At 36.0% G+C, this 26,639-nt stretch overlaps 3 protein-coding genes across 8 annotated transcripts; 1 reads left to right on the top strand and 2 right to left on the bottom strand.

Annotated features, from left to right (window-relative positions):
• Positions 1–278: 278 nt before the first annotated feature.
• On the bottom strand, positions 279–2,952 carry ste14 (isoprenylcysteine carboxylmethyltransferase ste14). Its single transcript, XM_035885738.2, has 3 exons — positions 2,200–2,952; positions 1,624–2,103; positions 279–1,542 (listed from the first exon to the last, which is right to left on the bottom strand). Exons 1-3 carry the CDS (start codon positions 2,395–2,397, stop codon positions 1,360–1,362), a joined length of 861 nt encoding a protein of 286 aa, XP_035741631.1. The 5' UTR covers positions 2,398–2,952; the 3' UTR covers positions 279–1,359.
• Positions 2,953–4,358: 1,406 nt separating this feature from the next.
• Positions 4,359–23,427, top strand: Pdfr (Pigment-dispersing factor receptor). Of its 6 annotated transcripts, XM_085655885.1 has the most exons (14): positions 4,359–4,687; positions 14,144–14,397; positions 14,505–14,780; positions 14,951–15,058; positions 16,574–16,737; positions 17,892–17,995; positions 18,106–18,250; positions 18,335–18,437; positions 19,167–19,287; positions 19,359–19,488; positions 19,731–19,816; positions 20,160–20,340; positions 20,990–21,104; positions 21,702–23,424. In XM_085655885.1, exons 3-14 carry the CDS (start codon positions 14,702–14,704, stop codon positions 21,998–22,000), a joined length of 1,635 nt encoding a protein of 544 aa, XP_085512011.1. In that variant the 5' UTR covers positions 4,359–4,687; positions 14,144–14,397; positions 14,505–14,701; the 3' UTR covers positions 22,001–23,424. The 6 variants fall into 6 exon arrangements, with proteins under 6 accessions (XP_085512011.1, XP_085512012.1, XP_085512014.1 ...); XM_085655886.1 differs by having other exon boundaries at positions 14,144–14,780; positions 19,410–19,488; positions 21,702–23,417; XM_085655884.1 differs by lacking the exon at positions 4,359–4,687 and adding an exon at positions 4,703–4,975 and having other exon boundaries at positions 14,144–14,780.
• Positions 23,428–23,503: 76 nt separating this feature from the next.
• Positions 23,504–26,517, bottom strand: myd (stromal cell derived factor mayday). The gene is made up of 4 exons (XM_035885717.2): positions 25,329–26,517; positions 24,791–25,054; positions 24,452–24,633; positions 23,504–24,353 (listed from the first exon to the last, which is right to left on the bottom strand). The coding sequence occupies exons 1-4, from the start codon at positions 25,807–25,809 to the stop codon at positions 24,177–24,179; spliced, it is 1,104 nt and encodes a 367-aa protein (XP_035741610.1). The 5' UTR covers positions 25,810–26,517; the 3' UTR covers positions 23,504–24,176.
• Positions 26,518–26,639: the final 122 nt, after the last annotated feature.

The raw sequence follows: 26,639 nt of genomic DNA, 5'->3' as shown, positions 1-26,639 counted from the left end.
TTAACAATGATATTAATGAAACTTAACAATAAATATTAGTAATATTATAAGTTAATTGAAATATATCACGATTTGATCGAACAAGTAGCGAATGAATAACATCAAAACTTGTTTTTGCAATTACATCTTTTAATTGTGACTACTTTCGTACTATAGCAAACTAATATCAATTGTTATACAATGAAATTAATGAATTTTGTTAAAATAAGCGCGACGAAAAAAGTTTCGATAGATAAAATTTCAGCTAAAAGATGAAATTTTAATAATTAATATGTACTATTTTTTATCAAGAAATTGGAAAGGTCGCAGTTTATATAATGCAAGTTACTTCTAGAACATTTAATATAATAGTTACGATTGGTGCTAGTAAAACATGTTGCAAATATTGTATTGATATAGAATATATTGCAACGTGTGCATAAAAATAAAAGTGGATTATTTACTCTTGTAATTAATAATATATTCTTACAATTCACAGATATATTCTATAGTTCTAAACAAGAATTCTAATTTTAATCAAATATCTTGCTGAAACAGAGATAGGCCAAAAAGTCTATGATCTCTCTCTGTCTAACGTTAATTAACAATGATCTATTTTATTATTCCCTCATAAATCTGTATATCTCCATTATTTTATGTATAATAAATAAAATTCTTTTGCAATAGCTTAGAACATAAATCTCAGAATGGACTAATATGAGATATCATTGTATGTTATCTTTCTACATCATCAACACAAGATATTTTAATCCTCCGATTGAATAATCTATGTATAAAAAATTTAACACGCAATTACAATTTAACACAGTTTACGGCATAATTTAACACTGAGGAAATGCTTATTAATGTCAATGCAAATGCTAATATGACTTGCATGATGTATTACGCATGTAAAGTTATAAATTGAAAGTACATAACATGATTAAAATGTAGCTTGCGTTGTTAAAAAATAATATTACAAATATATATATATATATATATATATATATACAGGTGGATGGGTGTGTGTGTGTGTGTGTGTGAGAGACAATAAATATAATTTTGTTAAGAAAGATCAGTTTATTGCATCCTCGTGTTAATTAACGTTATTAAACGTTGGAATTTTAACTTGCAACAAATCTCATAGAAATTTTCGCAAAGTCGTTCGTTTGACATTTTATTACTAATTGAATAAATAAATTATATATATAAGAAAAATAATATAAAGAGTATTATATTTACATAAGAAAAATAAGAGAAAGAAAAAATAAAGTTATATCAGCATACTATATACACAAATGACTATTGAGACAAAAGTATTATAAAATCGACGTGTCATTGATGTCCGAAAATGCAGTTTGATTAAACATCTATAGCTTGCTATAAGTCGGTTTTATAGCCAGATATAAATGGTAGTCCAGTAGGTACTTTTCCTTGGTATTCAACGTATGCTTCGCCAAAAAAATTCAACAACGTTATTTCTTCTATAAGAATACGATCGTGGAAGAATCTCCAAGAAGCAACCGCGTATCCCAAAATGCAAAATGGATTTTGGAGTATCAACTGTAAGAAGATTGAAAGTAAATTATTAAAATGTTTTTATGTATATAGAATGGAATATTTAAATTTTATAAGGTGTAATACCTGAGTTCCAATGGCCCAATAAAACCATCCGACATAACTCGGATGTCTAAATATTCCATAAATGCCATGCGTTATTAATTCGTGATTTCTCTTCTTTGCACTTTGCACAATATGATTAAAATTATGTTTAGCCGTAAATATAGCGCTTTTTCTTAATAATTCTCCCAATATGGATAATATTAAGCCGACATAGGAAATGGAGGAGGCCTTTTTCATATCTGGGAAGTAGTATCTTTCTACAATAAATTCAATCCAACTAGAACACGCGGCTATGCCATACGAGATACTGTGATTAAGAACAAAACTATCTATAGACAAGGTAGACGGATTTGTCCACGCTATAGCTAAAAATTCGGTATAATGGAATATAGCTATTACTGCCATATAAACGCCAAACATTCGCCAGGAGGGTGAAGCAGTAGAAAATATCGTAATTGCAATACCAACTACGTATCCCAAAAACGTGGATCTCACTGCGACCTGAAAGAAGAGAAACGAAATGAAATGTAACGGATCTCTAACGGATAGATATTTTAAATATTCATAAAATCGTATGAAGCAAAAATAGCTTAATACCTGATATTCAAATCCATGGAAGGCAAGGAATAATGTGAAATTCAAAAAACCATATTGAAGAGAGTGCACGAACATGGTATTTTGAAAATATTCGCTTAAAATATCGCATTCTAACCTCAAAAGTAATTCCGGTAGGATTGCAAAAATAAGAGATATACAAAAGAAAAACAAACTCAATTTTCCATCACGACACAGCATCTTTCGAAGTATAAACAATTGTAAGATTTGCAAAACTATTGGTAGAATTTAAATCGTTATAAAAAAAGTAACTCCTCATTTCATGCCGTCGATGAGTGCGAAAATATACACGTCGGCGCAGACTTTTAACGTTTAACGCTTCCTTAATACGTATCACAATTTTAATCCACTTATCTAAAAATAGGCTTATTTAAGGAATGAGAAAAAAGAGGAAGACAAGAGTTTTAAGACTGATTTTCGGTTAAGGTAATTGCGGCAAAGACAAAACAATAAAATATTTTTCGTCTCTTCCGATGATCAATGCCTATGATGAAACGAGCGTGACGACCCGCTGTTAATATAATACGTTCGTCAAACGTACATCGAGGCGGAATACGTTTGAAGCACAATGTATCGGAAAAATAACGTATTACGATATTGAACTTTCCATCGAAGAAATTAGAAAATATCGTAAAATTTGGATGCGTAGGAAAATATCTAAATATATTAATATTTCTATAATATTCATTACCCTAGACGCACGTCTGCTCGTTTGTGCCAACTCGTCGTGAGAGAAAAAAGACTTTGTGCGTTAACTTTGATTTGAAACTAATAAAAAATACTAGTTAACAAATCTCTTTAACCTACGAGTTAGAAAATATCAAAATCATTTTCCCTTTTCTTTATCGAAAATCTTAATCAAGCCGAAAGAGATGAATATTTCGATTAGTTTAGCAAATATCTTTTCGCATAATTTCCTTTTTTTTTTTCGTTCCCGCTTGGTTTACGTAATGGTCGTGTCGGTAAGTCCTCGATACGTAAGTTCTATGTAGTAACTTGACTCAAACTACGCGCGAGTTTCAAACGCGTGCCTGTGCGTTTCCGTTCACGTGACTCGGGATAATACGCGTTAATCTCAAACCCTCGTTCGACTTACGTAAAAGGGCATCTTCTCTTTTCTACCCCTCGTTCGGTATGGAGAACATTCGTTGTAATTAATCATTCCACCGATTCGCGTTAGCTTTATCGTCGTTAGAACGATAAATTAATTAACGATCGTAGCCTTTTGCGTAAGCCGTGTCAAGTCGATAAGCATGTACGTTCTTCGTTCGGATTCAATTAACAAAGGAGTACCCGTTAACCAATTTTATCACAACAAAACACGCCAATGTACGTGAACTTTTAATGAAAACCCGTTTCTTTCACTACTACTCTCTTTTACTACAATCTATATATTACTTTGAAATGAAAAAGATATAAAAGATATCGTAGACGAAGGAAAGGATCGCGCGATATGCGATTAATTCGAAAGCGATCGTTTAATAAATTTTTACGTTGTCGAGATATTGATTTATACGCGGTCTCGCATAATGGCCGATTAGAAATAAAAATAAGAAATTGCGGATGAAACTTCATTCGATAATATCTGCTAATAGAAATTCCAAATAAATTTTCGTTCGCTTTATTTTACGTTCATAAACGAATCATAGGGGCGGGGGGCGGGGGGGGGGCTATTGGCCTATTGGCTATTTCGTAAGATGAATCACGAAAGTGAAACGACAAGTTGAGCACGGGAACGATGCCCATTCCCGTCTCTAAGCACTTTATTTTTATTACTTGTTTACTTGTTTACCGATTATAGATCCGATAGAGAATGTTTACCGAATTATAGTCGATAAACCGAACAAACTTTCCCGATGAGTAAATAAATTTAATAAAAATGGACGCGCATCTAATTATTTTGAAATTCGACACCTATATACGTTGACGAAAAAGAAATTGCATTTAGAGAGGCAAGGAAACGTGTTTTAATCGTCGAGAGTATGATCGGTGGGGAGGGAGGGGGGGGGGTGCGATGAATGGACGAGGACCAATCGCGAAATGATAATCGGAACGACTGGAGATGGAGGGGGAGAGTTCGACTCAGGAAGGAATGCGCGCCTGACGAACATCAGGAACAGTTCGCGCGCGTACATTGACGCGTTATCGTCTATTTCTTCTTTATTATCGTACTCTTTCTCTCTCTCTCTCTCTCTCTCTCTATCTATTTATTATATCACTCATTTATCTTTATCATTCATCTATCTTATATCATTAATATTCTGACTACGTCATCCATTCATGTTCGATTTTCTTTTTCTATTCTCGTTAATGAAAACTCCAATTTCTTTTGATGATCGTTGAAAAATGTTGACCGGTATCGTCGTCGTATCATAGTCGACGTGACCGTCGCTCGGAATGTCGCGTCGTCAGACGCGAAAATCTCCTTTTCCATCGAGGAAAAGAAAATTCAACCGGAGGATCTCGCTCGGTGAGTTTCTCCAAGTGCTCCATCTCGAGAATATTTTCCAAATTATTAAACACGAAGGCAATTGTCAATTTCATTTCCGCTATCGTATCGAAGTCATGCTCACCTAAGCCACTAACATTAAATAACATTTGAAACCATTCGACTTGCGAGTCGAACGTTAAGCGATTTTCTAAACGAAGGATCCTTCGACTCGGCGATTATGAAAAAGTAATAAATGCGCCTTCTATAACGTATGAAATTACGAAGAAAAGCCAACCCAATTCGCGAAGTAAGCTTGGAAAAAGCATCGTAAGTGGTCATTTCATGATTACAGGCACCGCGCCGAAGAGATATTATGATTTCTGATTCGATCCAGAATATCGATCATCGAGCGATCGTCGTTATCGCGCTTCTTTAATAATCGTTCGATTATATCGTTTTTCATTCGACTCGTCTTACTTTTATTCACTTTAGTTCACTTTATTTCTTGCTCTTTTTTATGCAAAAAATTATATGCGAATAATATCCGAAGAGGTAAAAAATCGCGAATATCATTCGATAAACTCAAATCGTTGTCATCGCGTTGGGACGAAAATTATCGACTTCCTTTTGGAAGAATAAAAAATGAAGTCTTAGGTGAATTTTTGAGAAGTAACAAAATTGAGGCGCTCGAAGATTGTTAAGTTTCGAATCGTTGGCCCAGTCAACCACATCTCCTTCGTTCAATTTTTGAAGCCGACAGAACCAAGTCTCGACGATAAAGGAATACTCTCCTTCTCTCTCTTTCTCTCTCTCTCTCTCTCTCTCTCTGACTCCGTATTCACTGACCATCGAACTTACGGTCGAATCGTTTTCCCGACTCGAATGTTTTTCCACTCGACCTCGAAAGACGACTTCTCCGATCTATCGTTCGAAAAAATGTGGTTCAAGGTTACTTCCAAGGTTATTAACTAATTAAAAACATAGCGTCGAGGAAACATCGCTATTCTTCGAAAAAGAATAAAGGTCCGTGTGCTCGTTCGCGAAAAAATATCGTTTATTTGCCAAAAAATTACATGTCATATAATTTAATTATATACCTACTATATCTATTATCGTAGGAAAAATATTCTTTTAAAATAAAGATAAACGTCCGAATTCTTTAGTTTTTGCCATTGATACGAAAGAAACGGGATCATTGGGAGAATGTACGCGTGCAGTAGATCTTACATTTATATTTATCGAAGGTAATCAGTTTGGCTCTTTTGTTGATTTTCGATGAAATATATCAATGTAAGTAAATAATCATTGGAAGGAGAAAATAACTACTTACTCGAACATTTTTTTTCTCCACGAGCAATCTTATTCGTATTCTTTGAATCTATAAAGAGTAGAGGAAAGTTAGGGACTGACGGTACGGTGCGTTCTCAATTTAAATTAAATTAAATCCTTTATTATTTTTATCACGATTATTCTTGCAATATTCCAATTGGTAAATATAAACTTTTTATGACGAGGGCTTTGGAAGATAAGAAACTAAGAGACAACGATAAAAGTCGTCGTATGGTCGTATGGGTTTTACGTTACTTTACAACGATGCTCATTGTCACAAAATATCGACTGTATTAAAACGTCTATTATTTCAGCGTGCATCGTATTACCGATAGCCTTGTCAATTCATAGCTGTATTAACGAGAGAGACATATTGCTTTATCATAGGAAAAGCTTTGACCTCTGTACTTGTAATATCGGTGGATGCGGATTCTTTTAATATCTCAATTATTATCATGAATATTTTGCGCGATATTAATATTACACTTAGCTATTATCAATATTATGATATCGACGCGTCATAGAAATGGTGCTAAGCTAATTTCCAAGATATTAATGCAATTTCGAAAGGAACGACGCTTTGAGAATATTTACGTAATTAAAATAGCTAAATACGTCGAAAAATAAGCCCTCTCTCTCTCTCTCTCTCTCTCTCTCTCTCTCTCTCTCTCTCTCTCTCTCTAAGAATATCTGTCAAAAGATTTCGATCAAGAAATTTCTTAAAAACAACGAAAAACTCGTACGTTTATTTTTTAGAGTATGTCAATAGAAATGTTTTTTTTTGTTGCACGTAACTTTTTGAAATTCAACTCGAGCGAAGGCATTTCGTATAACTTGTTGATCGTACTTAATTCATCTTGCTTATGTAATAATGATCGTTGGACATTTTATAAACCAGCTAATGTATAGTAGTTTTGGCCCCATCTAACTCAAACGCTTTTCTTCTTTCCTTTTCGCATTGGCTTTATACACTCTCATTCTACTATTAGTATTATCTCCTCTCATCTTCCCTTTGTCTCTCGTCTTTTTGCTCGTTTAAATTTATCCATTTTCTCTCTGGCATCCAATGCTCCACAATACTCTCTTAGATCAGTTAAATTTGCTTTCCGTATTTTCCTACGGTTTCGAGCCAGTAACTCGTCGCAATTTCTTTGCCCTCCCTCTCCACTTCCCCCTCCCCCTTTCTCTACTCTAGCGTGTTTTCACTTTTTAACTTCGATGAAGTTCGTTTTACAACAGATTGCAAATATGTGTGTCTTTACGGATTTATCGATCGTATCGTATCAATTGACCAAATGATGAGAACGAGTTAATGTAATGATCCTTTTTGATGCAATTAATTTCGATATTGTACTTGATCGAACGTTTTTGGTCAATTTGTTTCACCCCAAATCAAGATTCTCTGACGTATCCATTTATAAGTGAAAAAGTCATTTCGTACGTTTTCATCGAGGAAGCTTTGCGAGAGGACAAGCATATATGATACAATGTTATTCGACGAGACGTTGCGAGGCACTCTAAGTTTTAATGCGATTAAGTTTGATCATGTCGAACGAACAAACAATATAATGAGCGAATATGATATTGGCGCATTAGCGAATATTCTAAAATCTCTTCTAAAGACGCTCGAATAAAGAAATTGTTGATGGAAGAATTGTACTCCGGCAAGGCGTATCCTTAGGACGTAATAACAGGAAGCATTCGTACATGCGTTTGAAAAGCAATCCCGTAGAAGGAAGTATAGAGTATTGTTAGTTCGAATTTCTCTGATATATGGCACGCACGTCACGAGCTTCTTCGTTCACCTTCTTTTTCATGCATGAACGTGTAGACTTCTTCGTCGTCGGACACCGCTAGTATTTGCCGACTTGCCAAGGAGCCGCCAATCTTTATTGTTTCGTTCTAGAGCAAGACATTTACCGAGATGTTCGTCGTGACTTTCATCGTTACATTTCTCGACACGTTTGTCGAGGAATGAACGACAGGCAACGGAACGAACAGACAAAAGAAATTATTTACCAAATTGAAAGCTTTTGTTATTTAAAAAGAATGAAAAAAGCCCATTGTCGATCGACCATTTAATTCGCACCTTAGTTACGCTAATTCGGAATGCCGTGAACGCGTTCGTTAATGCGATCAACGAGTAAACATACCCACGCACGCATGCACGCACGCACGCACGCACGCACGCAAGCACGCACGTACGAGTCGCGAATAGTAATTCCTCCCTTTTTACATCGGCCGATTAATATGAAATTTCCCTTGGACGCCGTCCTTTTCCACTATTGTAACGCTGGTCCAATAAGATCAATCGATTAATATAGAAATCAAAAGTTTCAAAGTTTCTGTTGCCATTTTCTTGACCAATAGGGGAAAAATTAATCTCTCTTCCCGAGATCGAAAAGTTCGTTCATTCTTCATATCATTCGATAGAATATGAAAATAAACTACTTGTACTAGATACGCACAGTAATATCATTACGCATAATACAAAAGGAAACCCTTTTTAAAAGAGCATTAAGTAAGTATATATGTAAATATACAAATATATGTAAACTTTCGAGTGTTATCTTTATTTGAATAATCACTGTCCATTTGAATGTTCTCGGATCATACGTCTGTATTAAGAGTATTTAAAATAGCCTTTCTTTATGCATTGTCTCAGAGAGAAACGAATAATATTTTTTATTAATAGCCGGTTACATTACCCTTGGAACTTGTGCTCGAATATATTGTAGTCTTTAACTTTCTATCTTTAACTTTCGTGAGATTACGAGGCACGTATTATGAGATTCGAATTCAACGTGAGCATCACAGAGTAATGTTATTAAAAATTGTCAAGATCGTAAAGTTATTTAAAAAACCAAAAAAAAAATAAAGAAAAAATATTTTCCGTTGAATTGCCAACAACAAAAAAAAACAAGCAATAAGAAAAAATGAAAAATAGGATATAACAATACTTACGTACATAATTAAGTACATAAGTAGGTCGTGGTTTTCAATGTAACGCCAAGTGGAACGACATATATAAAATCATGTTTAGTGGGTTTTAAAGGACCTCTATATCACCGCCACTTATACTTTATGGTCCGCTGTCATTTTCATGCGATGAATAAATAAATTAATTTTTTCTATCGGTATTAATAACGGTTGGGTAAACAGCAAGATAACTTTGTACGGATTTAATTAATTTCCCAATCTTTTGTTTTTCACTTTTCATTTTTTATTATTATAGAATACGCGAGTAATGAATAGATTAATTTTATATAAAATATTTGCAACGATTTATACGTAAAGACCTTATAAATAATCATTTAAATGATATTACGTAACAAATATGAATGACGAATACAAAAAATACTCAGCCAAATAAGCTTTGCTTTCATTACGTAAGCATTACGAATTAAAATCAATTAAATTATTATAATAAAACCAATTATTATTAGTAGAAGAAACAAAATCCTCTCTCTCTCTCTCTCTCTCTCTCTCTCTCTCTCTCTCTCTCTCTCTTTTGTTAATCTCGTCGATTTGTCAGTTTTTTTAATGATATAGAGCAAATCGCTTTCAAAAGTGCTCCTTGAGCATTAACGGTGCACTCGGGTCTATTTACGTGTGCTATCGCTTTATTTGTCACTTTACGACAAGATTTTTTCAAAGATCGCTTAAACGTCCATTTAAAATATCAATTAATAATGTTAGTTTTTCATTAGTTTTTTTTTTTATCAAAGAAGTTGAAGCGAGAGATGTTATTTTATCACTCTAATTATTATTACTAAGTACAATATGTTTTTATGTAGAAATGAATTTTTCCGTTTCTCTTTCTCTCACGCCCTCGCCTGAATTCTTCGTGGATTCTCATAAAAATTTTTAGATAAAATGTTATCCTTCCACCGGATAAGCCGATTTAAGCGAGTCACGTAATCGAAGAGGCAGGCAGGCAGAGACGGCGAACGTAAGGCGAGAAACGCGTACGCAAAATAGGCATTTAACCGAACAGGTACTGTCTCGCCCGTGTTTCCGTATTAACACTTTTCTCTTTTTCCTCGAGAAACGTAGTGTCCTCGAATATGGCTAGTTCAACATTCCCGTTGTTATACGTTAGGACGTTTTGCGTTGGAAATTCTGACCTACTGAAAAGGATGCCCTTGCCCCCTTGGTTACCTCCGTGGCATCCCTCTTCTTCCAATCGATCGTCCCATTTTCCCGCAAAAAGCTGGCTACGAGCGTACCTTAAATAGAAATGCGATTCTTCTTTCTACCATTCTTTCATTTTTATATCTTTTACGCTGAGTAAACGTTAAGCCTAAAAAATTTCTTTAATCTTCTGTTGCACCTTTCACTTCGCATTATTTCTACGTAATGTGTATAAACGAATCTATACCTCGAGTGGAGCCGACCTATCCAATCATCAAACAAGATGCCGAGTTCACGAAAAATTACAAATTTCTATATTTGACGGTATTAATATCAATATTCAATATTTAATTTTATCGTTTAAAAAAATTTTTCAAATCTACTATAATATATTTCAATGTTTGATCAAAGCGCAACTCGAAAGCCCACGGATGATTATTTCTTTTAATACGCGATAAATGAGTACGAGTATCGCAATAAGATAGGATTGTTAGAATGGCAACATCTATGTCATATTAAATTTGCTACAGAATCCTCCTCGCATACGGAATATCACTATCGTGCCACTTTTGATCTTACGGCTGATACGCGACGGGTATACGAGACGATGCGTATCGCATAGATACCTTTGATACCGTCGTGGAATATCCATATCTCTCCTTTTCAAATGCATCATAGATCCAAGGAAATAAAAGAGCCAATAGAAATGCTCGGAACGATTGGAAGGCACGTTATCACCAATATAAGAAATATGTAAGGTCACGATTGATATTGATTTTGATCGAAAAACGAAATTGAACGTATCAAGTATTTCTGCGACTTTAAAGGCGATCTAGAAAATATAAATATAAATACGCATACAAATATATAATATGATAACAAGATGAGAAGGAAAGATTTTGCGCGGAATGTCTTCGTAGATAAATGTTCTGGGGTATGTAAAAAAAAAAAAAAAAAAAAAAAAAAAGAAGAAAAAATAGAGAAAAACGAGGAGGACACAGAGCATGTTATCCGCTTAAATTTAATATAAGATGAACTGGGGGATTATTTTTTATTAGTTTTCTCTTTGTTCAAATTTTTGTCCACGAAGAAAAAAAAAATACTTGCCAAGTGTACTCTCTTGTAAATTGCACTCTGTCGGACATGGTTTCTAGATGCAATTGCGCAATTTATATACTTTCATTTTAATCAAAAGTAATTTTTGAAAAAGATACGTATATTAGATGGAAAAAACGATACTCGTCGGTTTAATTGCTCTTTCCCCAAAGTTTTAAGTGCAATATCTATTCACTTGCGCAATTTTGTTGCTAATCTTGTCATATATCAGTCGAATATCATCACTATTCACTCCCACATCGACGACTCTTTCTACTCGATTCGAGTTTCTAATTATAATTGCGATAAAATGGTGTATAGATTATATCATTTTACTTGTTCTTCCGTAAAAAAAAAGAAAATGAAAAAAATATTCCGATTTTGGACATAATTTTGACATTATCCTTAACATTATCTTATCGAATTTAACGATGGTAATGATGATCGAGACAGGTACGATCGGGAACAGTAATTGGCTGATACGTAATCGCCGACAACATTTCTATACCAATTACATAATTTCCAAAGGGCTCGCAAGCATTCAACGTTGGTTTTCGCGTCTAATCGATAGGATGGATAAATAGATAGATATATAGGCTTTGAATAGAATACGGCTTTTCTTTTCGCACAAAGCTTATCTATTATTCGCAACGCAAATTGTACAGTTGCTATAATTTTTACTGCATTATTAGTGCAGTTTTGTGATATCCTTTAGACATCATTTCCATTACCAAGGACACATCGTAATGGACTCTATTTAAATTCATGAAGGATAATATATTTTCCATGCTCTTTTCACTAAATCACACGATTAACGTCAGTTCTACCGAGATAATCTACTTATACGTATACATACGTACATACGTAATTATCGTATTAATTGAGAGATCGCGTTGAGACGATTTTAAATAATCCTATGTTAGATCAAATTATAAAAAGAAAAAAAAAGACAAACAAACAAATCCACGAGAGGATTATATTCATGGTCAAATATTACAAGGAGTAAGTTATACCGATTACACGTTATCGGCATTATGAATATATCAGAGGGATTTTGATTTATAAGCTGACTGCTTCGAAAAAGTTCTTTGATGGTTTTTGAACATACGTCCTCGAAATAGTGGTGGCTTGATCCGTACTAAATTTAAATGATCGACATAGAAGTTGGCCAAGAAACGATTTTCGTTTACATGGCAGAATAGCGAAAAGATCAAAAAACAAAATCATTATTACCTTCGTTCTGTAAATATAAAAACTGTAAAAAAAACTTTTGCAAAATGTATTTTCAAAATGTACTTTCTTAAATCTATGTAAAATCATGCACAACGCAATCAGACTCAGCATCGAATCTAACAGGCGAGATTTTATTGACTTTTATTTTATTTCATCTGCAGTCTAGTTATCTGCGAAGAAAAAAAAATTAGAACGAGTTAAAGAACGAACAAATACGCTGGTCTAATCGTAATACCGTCTTGCACGGAGTCACACACAATTATTCGTTAAAACTGATTGATCGAAAAAAAATGGATTAAACATGATGAAATCTCATAAATAACTTATAAACGAAAAAGTAAATATTTTGAAAGTATGGAGCTATAAATAAAATTGATATACGTATTTAATGTAATAGATACTTGAAATAAAATATACGAAAAAAATATTTGGAATGATAAAAAAATATACGGGATTTTACGTCAACGCGGTATCTTGTAACAATGTGAGAGTACTTGAGACCACTCGGCCGAACGAAACCACTCGGCTCTTTCTTGACGTCTTCTTGCTCGAAGACGAATTTCGTCGCTCTATAAGCAGAAAAACACAGTCAAATTTTCATTCCGAGATATATATATATATATATATATATATATATATATATATACATACGCTTATCTTTCTATATTAAGCCCGGTGTGAAATTTTATTGAAGAAATATACCTATATATATCGAGATTCTGTAGCAGCTGCGAATTAAAAACACGATATCCCAAGTTGATGAGCTCTGCTGCTTCGTAACGTATACGATGAAATATACGGAAAGTCCTAAGGTCGTACTGATTCGTGCATATATATGTATATATTTACGTTATAGAGCATAAGAAATGCGAATATGATACGAAAGTCGATCGATCAGGATTATTGTTAAAACGTGAAACAATATCTAGCGCTAGTATAAAAACGATAAATTCGAAAAACCAAATATTACGACATAATTCCCGGAAGGCCGACAATATCTTATAAACGCGACGATGCTCCGATTATTTCGGTCGATGCATCTTTGAAAATCATTCGTTTGACAATCGACCGATGTATCGGAAAAAGATGTAGGTATTAATTACTAGTAATTAGTGACATCCACAGAACAAACATACAGCCAATTTGGGACTCCGTAGTGGGACGTTTCTTTTTTTCACTCGATTTACTATTAGAAAATATGAAAATTATGTTATATATGAACGTAGAGGGATGAAAATGAATCGATCGAAACAATTAAAGTAAATCACTAAAGTGTAAATAAAGTGTAAAAAAAGAAAAAAAGAAAGGGGAATTTCGAATGCATCCAGTGCATGTGGAAATCGATGGCCGTTATTTGGCGCGCATTACTTTTAACGTTAAAAAAACAACGTAAAAGCCCATTTAGAAGTGCTACTTTGATAACGCAAATTAAAAACAATATTAAAATTCGGTAATAGATTTGAGCAAGCATAAATAAGTACGAATCGATTTTAAGTTAAAATATAAATTTAAAATGAAACGATGAAAAATCGGTGTTTATATTTTTTCAAGTTTTCACGAAGCATGATGAAAAATATAGATGCATCGTATAAATGCTAGAGGTGAAAATTCGTACTTATCAAACTCGCGCGACATATGTTCTATCTATATATTAATATCGATATGAATTGCATTAATTCGCTCTTGATTTTTCTTCTGTTTCAGATCACGAAATTATTCAAAAACAAAGAAATTCTATTTGAATATTCAGATATTCGAATTGTTCTCTTTCTTACAAAACGAAAGACGTTTCAAGGAGAGAAGACATACTCGTTGTTTGAATTGTTAAGAACGGTGAAAGAGGAGGAAGAGAAAGCACATGATCCCTCTAGCAAGAAACTTTGTATAAAATAGTTTTCACTTAGAACTTGATATGCTAACCAACTCAGCGGAGTAACTAAGGAATAAGACCATGAGACGTAAATCGGTTTATCGAGAAAAATTAATTTCGACCAAAGAAAAGCGATTTAAGCCTTCAATTTTATTTTTTTCGAGTCTTCAAATTTAAAAATTAATACTCTTTTAGTGATTCGACGAATCCGATTTTTGACTCTTTCAATCGAGAAAAGACATAAATTTACGTAAAGAAAGATAAAGAAACATTTCTTTTCGACAAGGTGGAACGAGAAGATATAATAACGAAGAAGAGAAAGCAGTCATAACTGCAACGTCGAAGATGTAATTGCTTATTAGATGTAGTTGAAATGGACAAATAGACAAATAATGGATGGCCTCGATACAAGAGGCAGCACCTTGGAGCTCTGCGACATTCGGTACAAAAATTTTACGCCACCGCATGGAGGTAATGTTCTCTTTCTCATTTTTTCTCCTCTCTTTTCGATACATAGACTTGGCAAAATTTTCCTTCGCAAGGAAATTAGACGATTAAACTCTCTCTCTCTCTCTCTCTCTCTCTCTCTCTCTCTCTAAAAAGAAGAAGAACGACTCTTTCCTTTGCTTCTATTTTCGTAGAGCTATGGTGCAATTCTGTCTGGGACTCGTTGCTTTGTTGGCCGCCGACGAAAGCTTTCAGTACGGTCAAGCAAAGATGCCCTTTCGAGGATGGTTTCGACACAACCAGTAAGTAACCCTTGACTTGCATATAAATGAAACATTAAGCCGAAAAAATGGATAAAATCTATTCGTAGTAGCTCATCCGTAAGGGATTTCCAATTTAACGATACGTAACGCTCTGACATACGCGATACAGGAATAACACGAATTTTATCCTAACGCTTGTTTTTCTCTCTCGTTCGACTCGAACCAAGATAGTTCGTGTTTGCCAGCAACTTTGGCCCCTTGGGGATTCCTTGCGTTAGCCGAGAACTACGCCATAGTCGAATTTCCTGAGAGAGAGAGAGAGAGAGAGATATTAAAGGATAAAGCTCACGGTATATATTTTGAACGAAGGATAACAGAATGACTCGATGGAAAGGGATATAGGACTCAGAAAGGAACGAAATTGTTTCCCTTCGTCGTTTCATATCAATGGAATTGTTGCGTAAATAATAAAAATTATTGCTTCTTCAATGGCGACGCGTTGATTTTTATTTTGGCCAGGAACAAAGGCTGTTCCTTTTTTTCCGTGTCAATGGGAACGCTTTGTGAAATACATCGAACCGTCGAGTCGAAAGGAAAATGAATGGAAAGAAACATGGATCGGAAGGATTTTATAAAGATGATATCCTAGGGAAAATATTTCATGCGTGCATTTACATCGAGAATATGGTACTGAGAAAAAAAAGAAAAAAAAAAAAAAAAAAAAGGAAAGAAAGATATTTTATGTTACATTTAAATGTTATGTAACTTGACGTTTTCTCAGCGATTTCGCTAGAGTAAAATCAGATCGATTTGTTGGGACAGAATGAAACACACGTGCATCAGCATGGATGAACTTGGGTCGTGGAGATTTCGAAATGCAGTTTCGACAGGATGACAAATAACCAGTTTCGAAGTTGATGCTCACTCAACCCAGTTTGATCGAAATATCTCGATAAAGTAACGCAACCTAGACGCAAATGATTTTTCTTTCATTTGGTACCTTCCGACTCTTTTACGGAAAGCGATTTGCAACTATCTCGCGTTTTTAAATACAACGATGGAGGAATTCAAAGTCGAAATTGTCTTAGAAAAAGTTGTTAGGAATCTAGGAAATATTCTTCTTCCAAGAGAATATGGAAGATTGAAACGTTACACTATCCTGCTAAAAGCATATATTTATTCTCGCTTAAGGTATTTCTTTCTTTCTTTCTTCGCACGTTTATATGATAGCATTTATAAAGACAGACCTCGTTTCTTTACGGATCCGCGATTATACTTCTCTAGATAGCGTCAAACTCGCAAGAAAATGGAAGATTTATTAGCAAGTCTCGACGTTCGATCTGACTCGTTATTTTCGGATCGAATTTTTTACAACGATCGTGTTAGAATCGCGATCAGGGCCGTTTAATCGGATCAAATCAGGATCGTTTTCTCAATCGTCATTCAATTCTTACGTCCTTGTGCAACTTCACGTATCGCCGATTTATGTATTTACCTGAGGACGACCAATACTCCTGGATGGATGTCTCTCGAAGGACAAATTTCTTATTTTAGAATTCGTGGAAAAAAAGTGTGGTTACAACGGACGTTGGGAAGGACAAAACAGAAGTTCAACCGGTGAAGAGTCGACTCACGGATGGGCAAATTATACGACCTGCATGACGCCGGAAATACTTCATTTTCATGAGAAGGTTTACACAAATACGCAGGAAGGAGAGGTAATAAATTGAAAAGTTTAACAAGCGCTACGAAAAGACTTAAACGTAAGACGCACCCCTAACGAATTTAATCGCTTTTGGCTCGTTCAATTTTCTTTGACGGCTGAAAGAAAATAAGCTTGTTAAATAAGATATTGAGACGACCGAGACCAGTTACATTTTATGATCGAAAAATCATAGGCTGCCGACTGGATCGTAAATATAATCGATTCTTCGAAAGGGTTGATCGAAAGCCGAGTAAATGTTAATCGATGCCTTCCATTTACATACTTTCCATTTATATACTTTCCTCTCTTATATAGCAGAATTTCTAGAACTAATATTATAGACCCATTCTATAGACCCATCTAATGAATAAATGATTATATTTTGATTTCTAATTCGATCTTCGAAATTGCAAAACGTTTGAGAAATATCGACATTTTTCCATTGGCAGATTCGTTAAAATCAACTCGATATATGTACTTCGTAACATATATATATATATATATATATATATATATATATATATAAAGGGCTGGTTAGCGTAGGATGTGTCGACAGCTGTCTAAAAATTCGAAGCTTGGAAAAACGTATAAGAGAGAAAGAGACTTCATTCTTATCCTTTCTTTCGCGAATCATCATCCCTCCTTTTTGATCCTCGCTTTGATCTTCTCTTTCTTTCGTATCTCCACCATTCGTTGGATGAAGCAACGATAAGCCGTTATCGATCGTAAAGAAATTCGATCTCGAGTTAATTATCTCTTAAAGGACAAAGTGTTCTAACGTGCAACATAAATCACCAGAGTGATGTAGATACCGGTCGATCGTCGTTGGAATATAATATCATATTATTGACTTCTCGTCGAAAAATCGATTTTAGTTATGCTCACGATTATGCTCAAACAAAAACGAAAGTTTCGCTCTTATATAACGACATTCAATATTTATACGGCGAAATAACCAGCGGGATTGATTTGCTCGCATTGAAACAATATTTTGATAAATGTTGAATGTTCATCTAACGAGAGCGAAGAAGTTTAAACTTGATTTCTCCCAATGAAATAACATTCCATAGTTTTCTTTTTCCTTTTTCTCCTCTTACCGGAAAGAGTACCGAGGAGCGAAAGAAGTCTCGTAGATGTTGCCATTACAAAAGCGCTCCTTTCTTTCAGATGAAAATGGACATAGCCGAAAAAACGCGCACTCTCGAATTCGTCGGATTGAGCATATCGTTGGTGGCTTTGCTCGTCTCTTTGGTAATTTTTTGTCGATTCAGGTAAGTTTCTTAAATCCGTTCGTCGTAAACGAAATTCATCGGATAAATAAGAACGGAAATTGAATATTAAACGATTTAGGTACGAATAATAATCCCTAAACTTTTGATAGGTCACTGAGGAATACCAGGACAAGGATACATAAGAACCTTTTCGTTGCTATGGTCATTCAAGTTCTAATAAGATTGATCTTGTACATAGATATCGAACTTTTGAGAAAGAAAGCACACGGCACGCAACGTGGGATAGGAAATACGGTGAGTCAACATTAACGTTGAATTCAACTCGATAACTATTATATATTATATATTGTATGTACCGTACCTTTGTGTTTTTCGTAGCCGTTTCTCTGCGAGGCCAATTACGTTTTGTTGGAGTACGCTAAGACCGCCATGTTTACGTGGATGTTCATCGAGGGTCTCTTCCTTCACAATATGGTTACCGGTGAGTAGAATTTGGTGTCTCCGCGTGTCTGATGACTATTAGATTCGAACGACTAGAGCCAGCGGAGCAACGAACAGCCAACGACGAGATACCGTATACCCACGTACTGTACAGTTACATAGAATATATTACATGGAATTTAAATATGTGCATATAAAAACTATAAAGGAACGGACAATATAAATATTTACATAGAGGCGCATACGAACAAGTTCTTCTCAGAAAGTCGAGGAATCCTCTTCGTTCGTTTGAACGACCCTACCATTTACTTTTCACCTCTGTTCGCGATCGTGCGTTTACCTCTTACGCATTAATGCTCGTCTCTCTCTCTCTCTCTCTCTCTCTCTCTCTCTCTCTCTCTGTCGTGTAAAATAATCGTGTAAGAAATAGGAAGAAGGCGTGCGTAATAAATGCGTACAAAGAGGATGTGACGGCTCGAAAAGGAAGAGGAATTAAAAAATGGGGGAGGGAGCGAAGAAGAAGGAGAGTAGACGAATTTCCATGCATGTTAAACGGGCCATTTGCATCCGTTAACGAACATATCCGCTTTACTCGCTTTGACCGTACGTTTCTTGACGAAGAACACAAGTGCTTCCCTATACGGCCACAGCTTCTTTTCGTTTTTCAAATTGATCGAAAGCTCATTCGAAAGAAATTATTTTTTGAGACTTTGCGAATGAGTTGCCCTAAACATTTCAAGACTAATACTTCTTCTCGTTGCTATCGCAGTGACCGTCTTTCAAGAGACGTCTTATTACCGTATGTACCGATTCGTGGGCTGGGGATGTCCCGTCGTGATAACGTTGATCTGGGCCATCGTCACAGCGCTTTACTATCATCCCAAATCGAAGTAGGTTTTATAAATCTCTCGTATCGCTAAAAGTTTTTCGCATTATCAAAATATCTTTGATGATTTGAAAGGAGTCCCCCCGTAAGGGACTCCTTTCTAAAGCGATCTATCTCTTTCGATAGATTTTTGAGATGTTGGTCGGGATACAATTTGTCTTCCTACTTTTGGATTATCGAAGGTCCGAGATATGTCTTAATACTGGTAAGTATTAACCTTGATCGGTTTTTCTCTTTTCTCCTTCTTTTTTTTCTTTTTTTTTTTTTTTTGTTCCAAACAAAAATGTCATCGAAGATACATAGACATATTGATACGTAAACACATTTTTAACAGATTCAAAAAGAAAATCATTAAAATGAATATTTCTAAAGAAAAAGAAAAAAACAAAATGATACACGTATTCCGAATTTTAATTCGTCCTCTTTCTTTCTCTCTAAACGTTTCAGCTGAATTTTTTGTTTCTGCTCAACATCATACGCGTGTTGGTTATGAAGCTACGGCAAAGTCACACCAGCGAGATTGAAAAAGTTTTGTAAGCTCCGACTGAATAAAATAGATTGTAATCGTCGAATAAATCTCTCAACTTTTTATTCGGTCGACGAACACGCATTTTCTTTCTTAATTCATCGTAATACGTCGTCATTGAATTATGTGACGAAACGACGAAGCTACTTGCCGCATGTCTTATTACGTAATTAATAAGAAAACTATCGATCGCTGTTCAGCGATTGTAATTTTGAAAGGAAAACATTCTATTCTGGATACTTCATTTTAGACGTTCGTCGACTAGAAAACAAAGGAGAGAAAGAACGTTCGTAAAAATGACAATCTTTTCGATCATTCGAGTTTTAATCTTTGACCTTTATGATTTTCAGAAAAGCTGTGAGAGCGGCCGTAGTTTTATTACCCTTGTTGGGTATCACCAACATCTTATTCATGATCAAAGCTCCACTGGACAACGTTAAGAAATTTGCCTTGTGGTCGTATTCGACGCATTTTCTTACATCTTTCCAGGGCCTCTTTATTGCGACCCTTTATTGCTTCCTCAATGGCGAGGTAAGAAATTCTCTTGGAAATAGACGGAAGGAAACCTTCCATCGCATTCCCTCAAGACAATTGAATATTTGCGATCGAAATATTGAAATAAAGAAAGAACTTGTTAGAGAGCTATAGAATTTATTTCTCTCGGTGTTTGCCTTGGAAAGTTTCTTCGACTCATTAGCATTAAAATCAATTTCGAAAGATTGATAAAGTTTCGAGCAATAATTAGCGAGTTAAACCGATGATACTAAAATATGAACACGTGCCTGGAATTTAAGCGATCGATGATACCTTAAATAGAAATACATCTGGGTGTTTAATGACGAAGAGTATGGAGCAAACAAAGTTCTCTCTCTCTCTCTCTCTCTCTCTCTCTCTCTCTCTCTCTCTCTCTCTCTCTCTCTTTTCCTTTCGCAGGTATTAAAATGCACACGTGTGAGGGAGAATCGTTAACGAGGAGAATCATAGACGCGCGTGTATAATCTTTGTCCCGTGTGCAAAATTGCGGTCAACTTTCGTATAGATCGTTCGATGAGAATAAGTCGATAAATCCAGCTAATGATAAAGTATATCGAAGAAACGCTGGGATTTATCGATGAATTTTCAATGGTGTATATGTACAAGCGTACCTTATAAATATCAATTATTGCCATCACGACGACAGGTGAGACTAGCTCTGGACAAGACCATCTCCGTCTATCTATTCCTAAGAGGAACGGACCTTCAAGCGAGAAGACAGTCGACTTACAGCGGTTGTCAGCCATATCGAATAACCTCAGGTAAGTTTACCTTTTTCTCGCTAACGCGTTACGATGAAAAGAAGAAAAAAAGTTAATCGATCGGTCATCAAAAATTAATAGAAAAAGCTATTATTACGTTGATTCGCTATTTCCGGAAATGGCATCCAAACGATAAATATGTATGTATCTTCCGGCGTTCGATGCCTCGGAAAGTATTTTCTCATACATTTCTCCAACGTAGAAATTGTCTCATTTCTTACATTGTCAACCTCATTTCGTTTGACGACATTCTCGTTGAAAGATGCGACTTTTCTTTTATCTTTCTCTTTTTATCTTTTTACTACGGTACGCACAAAATTCACGCACTCTGACGCCACCCACGCTCGTAGAGGAAAACGATTTTTAAATAGAATATGTTTGCGTTGTCGGAGTTACGAAAATAGATTAGTTGCAACCGTAATTCGTAGAATGGTGGGCGCGCATTGTTCGGAGTTATATCGTATTATTACATTGTATAAATAAAGGAAATTCCATTGTATAAATGATGAATACTTAATATGAATATTTAATTTGGTCTATCAGAGAGAGAGAGAGAACGTCGATTCATTCGCACATGTATATCTAACATGTTTGCAGAACGGCGCTCTGAGTATGGCAGTTCTTGCGAGTCTTCAACATCTAGAAACAAGGCTCGCGTTAGAACATCCCCTCGAGTTATTGAACATCCAGCGATGCCTTTGAACTTGACAACGACAACGACGACGATGACGACTACGACGACTACGACGACGACGACGACGACGACGACGAGGATGACGAGGACGACCACGACGACCACAACGACGACCACAACGACGACGACGACGACGACGAAGACGAAGACGGATAACGAGCAACTCATTGACGAAGCCAATGATTACACGATCACTATCTAAACGTCAATCGTCTAATGTAATCTTGCAACTATTTTCTCTATATCCTTTATTGTCATCATCGAGTATGGTGAAATATTATTCGAGCCAAACTCGATAAGATTAAAATGAATCGCTTGGAAAAAATAATGTTCAACGATCGCTTCGCGCAAGTTGAGCGATCTATGAAGCTATCTAAGTTGTATTAACTAAAAGTTTCTAACTCGATCGCGAAAAGTGTGAGAAAACGCGATGAGTGATTATGATCGATTCGCAGATTTGGACGAATAGAGAATTCGTAAAGTTCTAACTTGAACAACGTCGAACGACGATGAACGGGTGTTATCGCACGCATGTATACATACCTATATATAATATCAGATTTCTTGTTTTTCTTTCTTTTCTTTCTTTTAACGAGTCTACGGACGTAATGCGCCGCACGAAATCGTCGTTCGGAAAATTGTTATCCTAAAGAATAATGAAAAGTCCTTTTTAAGCGTGTATATCCTATAACTTATATGTGTACCCACATAGAAATAAGAAATATTAATACTCTCAAGTGTAAGCTATATGGTTTACGATATAACATTTTATAGACATATAAGATAAGGACTTGATTGACGTGCTTGATAAAAAAGAAAAATAATAAAAATCACATATTAAATGTTGTCGTTGTTGTAGAGCTTTTTCGAAACACGTAATTAGGGCATCTTGCCAATTCGATTAGCATTGGGTAAATAATAAAAAAAAAAATTACCCGGGAAAGGGCAAATCTCTTGATATTGATTGAACGGATAAAGATAAAAATAGAAAACTTTGACTAATTTCGATAATTGACCGATAACCGACAGCTAAAGATAAAACGTGAGAGCAAATAGAAACTAAGAGGAGTAGCTATTGTGTATTATTATCGTCGTTTTCGATTTGCAAACTACGAGAAAGTTGCATGACAAAAGTGTCCTTATATCGTTTAGAAAAATCTTAAGTTACGATTGCTCGCGAAGGAATATAGTTTAAAGATTACATTATCCATATCCACGCAAATCTTAGAAACGTCCTTTTAATACACGATATAAATAAGAAATTTATTGCTTTGCATTGTACATGGTAATTAACATATTCGGTAAAGAAATTCTGTGTCCATACGCGAATACGGTACAATATACTCGCCTCCTCTTCGTCTCCTCTCTCACCGCTGGTACGTACCTAGTTATACATTATAGAAATCGCCCATACAATTAGAGATTTTTCTCAAACTTTTTGTTCAAACTTGGCTCGTGCCCAAGTGCTTAAGCCGATGATAAATATTATTTGTTTCTCGAGTTTCTGTAAAATCGATACATGTCGATTGTTGTTAATAAAAATATGAAAAAGCCGTGGAAGCATAAAAGGCTTGGCTCTCATTCCCTTTCTCCAAATCGAAAATACGAGGAGAGGTGAGTGAGGCGATATCAGTTCGAAAATACACATACCTCTCTCTCTCTTTCTATATATATATATATATATATATATATATATATATATATATATGTATATATATATTCGAAAAAATGATTTTATTGCGATAGAAAGACACAAAGGTGACAATATATAGGAACCGTTCTATGTATAATACATCCCGTTCTACGATACATGTACCTCTTTAGAGTATGCGTAAATATGCTCTTGCTTCGTTACTTTCTAATACAAGACAAAATAAAAGAAAAAATGTTCTCTGTAGCTCTCTATCATGTAGCTACCGTTCCGCAAATTATTGTAATATTTTAATATGGATCGATCGATGATCGAGCGTGATAAAACGCAGAATCGAAAGAACAAAAAATTGTACATAGAAAGTTATACGAAGGACGGACTTATTGACTCCTTAACGCTTAAATTTTAATGTCAAAACTGTTCGATATACGTCGAAACGACGAATCGAATCGAATCGAATCGAATCGATCCGACAAGGTGAGTATCCTTCTTTTACCATAACGCGATATCGTATTTATAGAATATAAGTGTACCTTAATAACATAGCTACACGTTAATCGAAATGATATTTTACGTCGAAGAGAGTATCACAGACGCGTTGTCAGAAATCTAATCGGTAGTCCGGCATAAAGACTATAAAAGAGTATTGTCTTTTTTAATATATAACAATGTATCGCTTATACTACGCATCCTCCGAGGATATTGAGATTTCCCAGATATATCGATATCAGAATTCGTCGTGGAAACTTTTCTCGGTGTCGACCATTTTACTGCATAAGAAGAGATCCGTCTTGCTCAAAACTTCCGAGAGATTTAATTTCCCATCGAGATTAATATCCGAGAGATTGATCAAATGTTGGGCCTCTTGAATCGCGTGCCTCGGATTCCGTGGATCGATATACATCTAAAAAGAAAAGAAAAAGAAAGAGAGAGAGAGAAAGAAAGTAGGAAAAGAGGAGAAATGCGAGAGAACGAATGCAAAATGAGATACGAAACACCGACCAAGAGTTCGGTACGGTCTGCCTTCCCATTTTTATTTTTGTCGATGAGATGACGAAACTCCTTTCGCCTGTCGGCGCTACCTCCGACGGTTTGATGCCGATCTTCGTCGAGTTCCAAGCCAACACCTTCGGACGGCAAATCCGAAAATTCGTCCTCCGTCAGTTGCTCGTCGCCGTCACGATCTAAGCGAATAACAATATAGACAGGGAGGAGGAGGAGGAGTAGGACGACGACGACGACGACGACGACGACGACGACGACGACGACGACGACGACGATGTAGATACGATATAATGATATAATGGAATAATAATGATAATCGGTAATCAGTCGGATTACCAAATTTCTCAAAGAGATCCTCCACCATTTGCAAGAGTGCCCTGTGACTGCTTTCCGGATGAGTAAAGGCCAAAAATTCGTCCAACGTCAATTTCTCCGGATCGTTTCTCGCCGCGTCCGTCCACCTAGCTCTGTCCCTCATGATGCTCTCCTTCAACGTTCTCGACATTTCTCTGTGCCTCTTGTCGTGCGAACGAACGTAACTCTCCGGGAAACCGTGCGTTCGTAAAAAGTGCGCGTGGTATTCCTCCCACGAAACTTCGCCTATACGAGGACATAGAGGAAAGCGAAATGAAAAGGCAATCTTTCGATCGAACAATTTCAAATTCAGTATTGTGTCCAATTATTTTCGGGCGATTTCCAAAGGATATAACATAATGGATAGGAAACTATATGAAAGTAGAAAATTTCCTTCTCTTTCTAACGCTGTCTAATTTATTAATCTCAAGGTACGCGCGGTACGGTGCTTGAACGGTAATTCTGATCGAAGGAAATGCGAACGTGACCGGTTTAAAACATTTCCTTACCGTTTCCTTACCATTTCTTGGATTATTGTCGATGGCAGTGAAGAGACCGACGTTGTCTCTCATAGCACGACGAACGTGTTCCGTGATCTTAGCGTGAATCCATTTGGCAAGTTCCTGAATGTCCAACAATTGATTCTCGTCGACGTCCGCCCTTCGAAAGATATCCTCCAACAAACTTTTCGGATCCTCACGATTCTCCGTCTCCTCGTGCTCCCTTATACTCTCCTCGTCCGAGATACGATCGAGAGCAACGTTCTCGTAACGATCTCGTTCCTTCTTTCCGATCGTCGCGGCCTCCAATTCGAAAAATAGGCTCTCGATCGCGGTATCTTCTTTCTCTTTGTCGTCGTTACTTGAGACGGAGGCTGGGCTCCTTAGAGGAAAATTTTTCTTGTACCAAACGATTAGAAAGGAGACATATATCACGAGTGCTACCAAAATGGTCCACCGTAAGAGCCTCAGCCATGGGAAATTATTCGCCCGACAAATCATTCCTTCGACATTCTACGATGGTACATTCGTTGGACGAGATTATGGAGCTAAGGATGCGTCTACTCGCCAAGAAGTCTACTTACACAATATCGGTCCGATATTCATCGCGGTCAATCGATCCGTGACTGGTATCTATTATTACGTTTAGAAAGGCTTTCTAAAGAACGCTCTCTCGTTCGAGCCTCGAATCACGATCTTTCCCAAGGTCGCACAAATCGCAATTTCCAAACTTTGTTCACTTACTTATGAAAACAAAAAGAGAAGTAATAAGTTCGCACGTTACCACGATCGCATATGGATTCGTTGAAAAACGCTCGGAGTATTCGATCGTCGAGGATGCGAGGATGCAACGGATCAAATCGCGAGACGACGAGTCGTTTAAAGAAATACAAAATCGTCCTCTTCCTTCTTTTTCCCCTTTTTCTTTGTTCCCTCGAACAAAGTGTCGAGAGATACTTATTCAACGCGAGCGTTCTCTCTCATCGAACGTACGATACGGCTTTAGGATGGAGACTCCATTCTCGTACGCCACCAGGCGGGTCAAACGTTCGTACGCGTCGTCGTATTGATCCACTTTCACTCTAACCTCTCTCTCTCTCTCTCTCTCTCTCTATCTCTCCCCCACTTGCACCTATCGCTCTCCTGGTACAGGACCGAGTTTTCACAACGAACGTACCCTAATTGCTTTTTTTCTTCTTCTTTATCTATGATGGACAACGAAATAATCGAGAAAATACTTGATCGTGTTATTTATTCAACAAACTGACGTACATTCTGACGGTCTAAAATTTGCCGGTGCAGTCATGAAGAAAGAACAAGGAAAATATAAA

Source organism: Vespa mandarinia, chromosome 3, assembly GCF_050613455.1.
Source record: "Vespa mandarinia isolate Hongniang chromosome 3, ASM5061345v1, whole genome shotgun sequence".
NCBI classification, from domain to species: Eukaryota; Metazoa; Arthropoda; class Insecta; order Hymenoptera; family Vespidae; genus Vespa; species Vespa mandarinia.
This window is presented reverse-complemented; position numbering and strand designations above follow the sequence as displayed.

Bases quoted from the DNA above. Each gene is read 5' to 3' on its own strand.
- ste14 (XM_035885738.2), bottom strand. From the start codon at position 2,397: ATGCTGTGTCGTGATGGAAAATTGAGTTTGTTTTTCTTTTGTATATCT. The intron at 2,104-2,199 runs GTATTAAGCTAT...CTCTTCTTTCAG, and splicing joins TCCATGGATTTGAATATCAG to GTCGCAGTGAGATCCACGTT. The intron at 1,543-1,623 runs GTATTACACCTT...ATCTTCTTACAG, and splicing joins ATTGGGCCATTGGAACTCAG to TTGATACTCCAAAATCCATT.
- Pdfr (XM_085655885.1), top strand. From the start codon at position 14,702: ATGGATGGCCTCGATACAAGAGGCAGCACCTTGGAGCTCTGCGACATT. The intron at 19,288-19,358 runs GTAGGTTTTATA...ATGATTTGAAAG, and splicing joins TACTATCATCCCAAATCGAA to GAGTCCCCCCGTAAGGGACT. The intron at 20,341-20,989 runs GTAAGAAATTCT...TCACGACGACAG, and splicing joins ATTGCTTCCTCAATGGCGAG to GTGAGACTAGCTCTGGACAA.
- myd (XM_035885717.2), bottom strand. From the start codon at position 25,809: ATGATTTGTCGGGCGAATAATTTCCCATGGCTGAGGCTCTTACGGTGG. The intron at 25,055-25,328 runs GTAAGGAAACGG...GTCCTCGTATAG, and splicing joins CGACAATAATCCAAGAAATG to GCGAAGTTTCGTGGGAGGAA. The intron at 24,634-24,790 runs GTAATCCGACTG...TTATTCGCTTAG, and splicing joins GGATCTCTTTGAGAAATTTG to ATCGTGACGGCGACGAGCAA.